At 41.7% G+C, this 8208-nt stretch overlaps 1 protein-coding gene across 1 annotated transcript; it reads left to right on the top strand.

Moving 5' to 3' along the window:
* Positions 1 to 620: 620 nt before the first annotated feature.
* Positions 621 to 7733, top strand: HAUS8 (HAUS augmin like complex subunit 8). Its single transcript, XM_030966729.1, has 10 exons — positions 621 to 764; positions 894 to 997; positions 1301 to 1397; positions 2200 to 2313; positions 2805 to 2893; positions 3516 to 3587; positions 4081 to 4239; positions 5056 to 5197; positions 6190 to 6331; positions 7043 to 7733. Exons 1-10 carry the CDS (start codon positions 704 to 706, stop codon positions 7161 to 7163), a joined length of 1101 nt encoding a protein of 366 aa, XP_030822589.1. The 5' UTR covers positions 621 to 703; the 3' UTR covers positions 7164 to 7733.
* The last annotated feature ends 475 nt before the right edge of the window (positions 7734 to 8208 follow it).

Raw genomic sequence — 8208 nt, 5'->3', positions numbered from 1 at the left:
TGTCTCCACCTGGAGCAGATGACCCAGGAACGCCTCTCTCCAGAGAGGGAAACTCCACATCCTCCCTGGGCAGCTGTTCCAGTCCTCGGCCACTCTCAACGTAAAGTTCTTCCTCATGTTGAGGGGTTTGTCTTATGTATTAGTTTGTGCCCATTACTCCTCGTCCTGTCACTGGGCACCACTGAGCAGTGGCACCATCCTCTGCACACCCCTTGGAGATATTTATATATTTATATAGGATTGATGGGATCTTCTCTCAGCCCTCTCTTCTCTGGGCTAACCAGGCCCAGCTCCCACAGTCTCTCCTCATCACAGAGATGCTCCAGACTCCTCATCATCTTTGTGGCCTGCGCTGGATTCTCTCCAGTAGCCCCTTATCTTTCTTGTACTGATGAGCCCAGAAGAGATTCTACCACCTAAAGCTACCTCCCACCAAAAGCCTGAGGCAAGGAGCACTTTTAGTGCCAGCAGTACTGCAGGAGTACCCAGACCCTCCTTTATCTCTTTACATAAAAGCAGCGCAGCCGCCAGGGCTCGTTTCATTCCTCCGCACCGCCAGGGGGCGCGCTGCCATCCCCTCACCGCTCCCGCCTCGGCGCGCGCATGCGCGGTGATTCAAACGCGATGGCGGCTGCGGCGGCTCTGGGCTGAGGGGGAGCGACCCCCGCCCGGCCTCTCGTCTACCCGCCGCTGCTTCGGCGCGATGTCCTCGGAGGGCAGCGGCACGGCGGCGGCCGGACAAACGCCTAAGGCTAAGCGGAAAGGTAGCGTGGGGTGAGGGCGGACCCGCGCTGGCTGAGGCGGGAGCCCGGCCCGGCCCGGCCCAGGGGGGACCCGACCTGAGGCGGGACGGCCCGCGGTGGGCCCGGCTGAGCTCTCTTTGCTCTCTTTAGGAGGAAGAATCGTGCAGTCTCGCTACCTGCAGTTCGATAAGAAACACAGCAAGAAGGTGCCGAAACAGCCAAGCTCAGGCGTCGCTCAGCGAAAGGCAGAAAAGGTGTGTGGGGCTGCTTGGACGTGTGGGGCTGCTTGGACCTGTGGCAGTGAGGAGAAATAAAAAATCAAACAAACAAAAAAAAACCCCAAACAAACAAACAGACAAAAACAAAACGGAGGGGAACCACCTTTGCCGGGGTTATGAGGGAGTTGTGGAGTGCTGCTAGGTGGGAGCTTGGGACTGTACTGGGGTGACTTGTAAAGCAGCAGGGTGCCCTGAGTTTAGCTGTGTATTGTCAGCATTTAAATTGAAAGTAAGATATTGCTGGTTATGTTCTGTCTAAGCTGTTTTCTTTATTTTCAGGATGCTTCGTCAAGTTCCTCTTCGTCAAATAGTTCTCTGGCATCTTCTAGAACTAAAGCAAGTGCGGTTGTCTCTCAGAATCATGAAACTTCTGCTAGTAAGTTTTACTAGTGGTGTTTAAAAGTTATTATTTTGTGTTTCCAGCCTATGAAACTCTTAACAACGCTAAGGTATTGATATTTTGTTTTGTTTGCATTACTGGCAGTTATTATTTGTATGCATAGGAAATTAAGAAACTTGATGGGACTAAGACAAATCAGGTCCTGGCTCTGGAACTGAGTGATTGGGTTTTTCCTGCATTCTGCACAAGGTTTTGAATGGTTCTTTTCCTATGCCCTCACCACTACTCTGCTTTTTTTATTTTATCTTTCTGTTAAACCAAATGTGAGTGACTGAAAATCTGTCTGCAAAACCGTCCATTTTTATTTTTGTTGTTACCAATGGTTCCTGTCTGGTATTACTGGTAGTCCTTGGTTGTCTCCACAAATCTCCAGTTATTGAGACAAATTATTCCTTTGTTTTCAGTGAATTGGGAGCCCAAAGAGTCTCACTTTATGGGGTGATTAGAGAGTGAGCTTTAGCCATAATAATTTTCCATTCTGGCTGCAATTCCAGTTGGTAACTTCCTTAGGAGATTCAAGAAAAATAAGTTTTGAAGGCTGTTCATTAGAAAACATTGCTGGGAAGAGAGAGTGTTTCTGATGAGCTCAGGAGGAGCCTTGTCCAGGTGGAGTTCATCAAGGTCTAAGGAGCATTTCTCAGGTCACAGTGGGGTGTGAGGGGACGGATGTGACCAGATCAGCTTCCCTGAAGCTCTGCAGCCTGGAATTGTTAACTTTTGCTGAGCCTCATGCTTCTAGCTCTGATTCTTCTAGTGTGATCACAGCTTCTTTTTACAGGTGTGGACCTCAGCTCATTGAATCAGGCTGGTTTTGAGAAGGGTGACTTGCAGTCCACTTTATTAGATGAAGAGAAAATGAAGCTACCAGAGCTTGATATTTCTGATATTAATGGTAAATTTCCATTCATATGCTATTTCTGTTTTTGTTTTTTTTTTTTATTTTTAATGTATGTACTGAAACCTGGGGATAAGAAATTGTTGTGTTCTTGTATATTCACAAAAGGATTTTAAGCAGAGGTACTAATACCTTTGGAGTTTAAATTAACCTCTTGATTTGTGGTATCTTTTGGGTGCTCTGTTTTTATTTAAAGTCAAAAAGTAAAGAATAAAGTAAAAAAATTAAAGTACTCTTGAGTCTTTGTTCCTATAACAGGTGGGTGTCAGCCCTTCTGAAAAGTGGATCGCATTTCTTTGTCACTTAAAGCTAAATGATCCATATCTGCTCCTGAGTATATCAGAGCCAGAAATAGAGCACAGATCTCTCTTACTGGTGCACACAATAATTTTGAAATTATCTCTGCCTTTAAAGAACCTGGTGGTCTATTGACCCATCCTACAGACCTCACAGAAGAGCAGCACACTAACTTTGTTGTTGTGATTCAGATAAAAGTGACCCCAAGAAGAGTTCTTATTCAGAATCTGCTTCAGATGAGGATTCAGAGACACAGAAAATAAGTGGAGAGACTGATGAGGTGAGTCTCACTGCTTACATTGGTAAGGATATTTACTTTGAAATGAAGATTTTCTGTTTATCTTTAATCTAAATTACAGCTGAGGTCCTGGGAGGATCTAAAGCCTCCTTGCAGAAGTCAGTGCTGGCAGTGTTTGGTGTGTTGATCAGACACCTGGACACTGACCAGAGCTTTCCTTCCCTTACTTGTGATAAAAAATCTGTTCCAATTGTTGCATCCCCTCAGATGGATTCCTCTTGCATTCCTGCCCATACTCGTTATTTATATCACATTATCTTTAAGTATTTCCTGGCATTTTTGTTCTGAGAACAAACACTGATTCAATCTAATATAAAGGGCCTTATTTGTGGATCTCATTCAGTGTAGCACTGGAACTTCAAATTCTTTACCAGAATGATGAAAATCTGCTGAAAATATTACAAAAGGTGGTGGAACAAAGAGATGTATTTAATTAACATGAGTGTTAAAAACCCTAAGTTTTATCATTGAGCTGCCTGTTGGCAGTGATGATTCCAGGCATGAATTGGACTATTAGTAATTAATTTGGTAATTAATTTGACCACTGGTAAAACAATTGTTTAAATACTGAACTTGATGTAAAATATTCTTTTCTTTTCTGAAGGAAACTGATTCTTTTGATCCGCTGGCAGAGCTGGAATCTGAGACACTACTTTTAACTTTCCTAAGAATAAAGGTGAGAGTTGCTCAAATATTTGATGTTTCAGATAGAACTTGATATTGGGGAATTGTTTAATTTCTTAAATGCTTCCTGACCTGCAAAACTTAGGGTTTTGTGAATGTATATTTTTATCATTTTTTAAAACCATAAGACTTGCTTATGACAACTCTTAGAGTGGATTCAGTGCCAGTTTATTAAGCTACTGCTGGTTCTTAGGAATTAGGGGGAGGCAGAAGTTTTGGGGAAAATGTGAGTTGACGTGAAGGCTGTGACAGTGACTTTGTTCCCTCAGTGCTCTGTGTGTATATTTTCCTTTACAAAAAGAAGCAGGGGTGGGGCAAGAGTCTTAAGAAGGTTTTTAACTCTGATTTTCTGTGCTGTGTGAGGTCTCCTCTTCATTAATTGAAACTCTTTGGTCTAATCTGAGGCTTGCATTTTTTTATCCAGACTATGTTAATTGCTCAGATGTAGCATTGTTTTAATTGTGAATATGTTTGGGATGTAATAGACAGAAAAAAAGGTTGCCAAGATGGAGGAAAAAGCAGAAAAAAACTTGTTAATGATGTGTGAAGAGAAGCGGAAACAACAGGAGAAGCTCTTGGAGCTGAAACGTGAAATTCTGCTCGAGGAGAGAGAGCAGAAGCTCAATGAAATATTAGATAAACAGGTAAGTTTTAATTAATCCTTCTCTGATAGTTACACAAACTTGATGAAGTACATAAAATTTATGAAGTAGTCCTTCATCCAGGGGAGATTTCTCTGTTTCTGTGGCCTGCAGGGTTACAATTTCATACATCTTTAAGGAAATAAAGATCTCCTTCCTGTTGAGGCCTGCAGCACCTTTGTCACTGTTGAGTTCCCTGGTGGACAGGCAGGAAGGAGAAGCTCCTGGGCAAGGGCAGAGATTGCAGTGGCTGCCAGGGCAGGGTCTGGGTGATGCCCAGGAGGTGAAAGTACCCAAAACCACAGAACATCCCACACTTAGACAACTCCAGTTATGGTCAGAGCTGAGACGCCACCCCTTAGAGAGGAGTGAACATCTTTATTTGCCTTGTTTGTATCTGTTTGTATGTATCTGGCCTAATTGTAAGAAGACGGGCTTCTAATGAATAATTTGTTTCAGTAATGAATTTTCAAAACTGAATCTCTTTGCTTTTTAACAAATACATATTGTAAAAATTGAACAAGGCTTTTGGAGAGAGCACACTTGTTAATTACAGTCAAAGGCTCTGATATAAAACCCTTTGCTGTGTTGCCAATCTCTCTGAGCTACAGAAACAAGGGAACTGGAGGAATATAGAGCAAAACATAATCAACAGTTTGATAGGATTATTGTACCACAGACTTCTTGAATTCCTGTGTCAATAAGCATTTCAGAGTGGTATTTGGTTTGATCATAAAGTATTTTTTTTTGTAATGAGCCAGGTGTGTAATTACAGAAGATGTGCTTTTGGAGAGGTGTTGTTCAGTGTGTCTCTTTCAGATAGAAGTGCTGTCTCCCCTCGTTGCTGTGTGTGAACAGTTTAAAGAGCAATACAAAAGCTTTGCAGCTTCCCTGGATGCTACCAGACACGAATTACCCATAAAGAACATTCACATAGAAGGAGATAAGCAAACCTACCTTGGTATGAAAATTTGATTTCTCAAATTTGCTTTCAGTTTTAGTGGGTTTATGCTGAAAAAACTTCTCACGCTGTTACTGCTGCATCTGCCACTGGAGGAACTGTGTGTGCTCTGAGAGCCTGTGTGAATACATAATCACATGTTGTGCTGTGTGTAATTCTTATTTCTGTTTAACCACTTAACTACACAGTTTCTTACCTTGTAGCAGAGAAGAAATGAACTTTTTAAGTTAGCTCAGTTTTCATATGCGCCTTCTTTAGCAAGTTTCTGTGTATTTTAACTGTATTCATGGCATTCCTCCCCCTTTCTTTTTCCTAAGTTGTAGGAATGCTCTGATCTTTCTTGTTTCTGTGTTTGAGGGACAGAGTCACCTGGGCGGACTTGCTCATGTTTCTTGCAGAACTGGAACTTAAATATTATTGTGTGCTGTCTTGAATCAGAATATTTATTCAATCAGTACATGCCTTTTGTATTGAAGTCTGGACAAAAAGTTACATTTTTGAACTGCTGGTCTGCAAAAAACAAGATTCTTGAATAATTTACAATCATCTTGCACTTTAAGACAAATGAAAAACATTTCTTGAAGAATTTAGAATTCTTGTGAGAAGACTAGAAAGGAATAGGTGCATTTTTTTGTTTGTGAATGTTGAAGGAAATGGCTGAGTAACTTTCATGGAGGGGGTACATGCCAACAGCAATACATGAAGCTGGCCAGGGAACTTTGAATGTCTAAAACTTGTTTTTTCTCTCGCATTTCTCTTAAAAATCTTTGACATACTCTAAAAGAGAGCTTGATGAGCAATTTTAATAGCCTGTTGCTGGTGCTAGTCACAACAGTGAAAAATAATTTGGCTTTCAGTTTCATGGTGTTTTTGTGAAAGCTGAATATTTTTTTGTCATTTTTTCACCTGTCTCTGGGTTATTCCAGCTGTTAATATCTTATATTAACTAACTGGCTCATTTTTAGTAATATCTTTAACTTCTCATCTTCCAGATGAACTGGAAAAGCAATTAATGATCACACAGGAGCTTCTGACAGAAGTTATGCCAGACCACTCAGAGGATGGTGCAAAAGCACTTGGTGCACTGAAGGAGCTTCAAGAAGTGTCTCAGCAACTGAGTAAAGGGCTTCAAAGGTATCACAACAATTGGGTGGAAAGACTTGTTGACTAAATATTTGGAGGAAAATCTATATCCCTTGCCAGAACAAATCCAGAACTCAGGCTGGAGAAGGGTTATCTGAGGTAGCACTAAGTGTAATTCTCTTTGTAGCAGTCATATTTCTGTCCCTGCCCTGCCTGCAGTCACAGGAGGATGTTTGGGGTTGGGTTTGTACTCCGGGTGAGCCACCTCAGTGTGCCATTCTCTGCCACTTCAGCTGAGAATTTCACTGAGCAAGAACAGACTTAGTAAATTTAGGTATGTAGGAGTGGAGAAACCCAGGAGACAGAAAAGTGAACTGCAATCTGTCCTAAATAACAACCCTGCAAATGTGTCATCCTTGAGAAGGCACAAGGAGCACAGAGAAGGTTTTTTCCTCAGCTGTTGTGACAAAAAATACAAAGCATCCCTGGGAGGGTGAAGAAGAGATAAAGCATGACCAATGTCCTTCCCTTCCTTCATTGCCAGAAGAGATTTGAGTTAAAGATGAATAGACCATTAAGCCACTCAACTGCTCCATCTCTCCTCCTAATTCTTACTTCTGAGAAGAAAATTCACATTTTACATTTGTTTTCTTCTTGTGGGGCCATAGTAGGAGAAAGATGCACATGTCCAGGCATGCAATCTTTGGGCTAAAGCAGAATTTTTGTCCTTCAGAGTCACTGATTTAGCTTCATGTGTTCCAGGAGCTTCACAGATGTGCAGAACCTGTCCTTTGAAGCCAGTAAAGAAGTTTCTCTGCATAACCAGTACTTGTGTGAAGAGAAGCATGGAGTAGATGTTGTGAAACGCTGGTATTTCAACTGACTTTCTGTAGTGTTTTACTACTGGGTAGGTACTAACTTAAAGCCAGCAGACTTCTTATCCTTTTATTTCTGCTGTGGACATCCAACTTGCCCAGTTTTTCAGTGAAGCCAGCAGCAGGGGTGCTCACTGATACAGGAATTGGAGAATTGTTCTACAGCCTGTCCCACAGGGAGACATCACTGCTTGCTTTTAATGGGGATTTCTGTGACAGGTTTTCCATCCCTTTCTGCCCTGACAGAACTGAAAGGTAAATGATAAGAAGTGTTATTCCTGGCAAATCTGACCTGTGTGGTAATTACAGCTTGAGCATTGGTTGCTCACTGAACAACTTCTGCAGGAACTCTGATCTGTCCCATATTTCTGGATGTGCTGGGTGGATATAAAGCACTTGCTTAGAAGGAGCCTGGTCACTTTAAACGAGTGAGAAGTTTTGGTAACTTCTCACTACTTCTTCATTGCCTAATTGCCTTGTAATTAAATTATTGAAATTACAAATGCTTTTGTATAAACCTGACTAATCTTTAAGGATTTTATTGTTTTTAATAATAAAGACTATTCTCCACTGCTCTATCAGTAGCCTTCAAGTTTTATGTTCACTGATTTCCTGCAGCAGCTTCTGTTTCCATCTGGCCTTACTTAGGGCTCATACTGCACAGTCCAGTGATGCACTTGTACACACCAAGTGTCCCATGAGCACCAAGGGTTGGGAATGGGGAAAGAAACCACAAACCTCATCACTGAGTGCATGTGCTGTGCTAGGAACACCCAAGCCACATCTAGCATATTTCTTCAACATCCTTTCCTTTTCTCTACATTTTTCTCTGGAAGATGTGCTGTAACCTGTACTTTTTAACCTGTGGAACCTCATTTTGTGATGATTTTTCACATTTCTAGCTTAAGCTGTGTCTGTAAGGCTTTTTGGCCTACTCCTAAGATACCTGGAGTATTATCCTTGTACTCCTTCAGGTGCTGTTCGGACACTACTAAAGGTCTAACTAGATTCTTTTCTCCTTTTATTAAAAATCAGGAGTAAATTAAGTAACTG

Source organism: Camarhynchus parvulus, chromosome 28 (assembly GCF_901933205.1).
Source record: "Camarhynchus parvulus chromosome 28, STF_HiC, whole genome shotgun sequence".
Classification (NCBI taxonomy): Eukaryota; Metazoa; Chordata; class Aves; order Passeriformes; family Thraupidae; genus Camarhynchus; species Camarhynchus parvulus.
The sequence above is the reverse complement of the archived record's forward strand: the minus strand, read 5'-3'. Positions and strand labels throughout refer to the sequence as shown.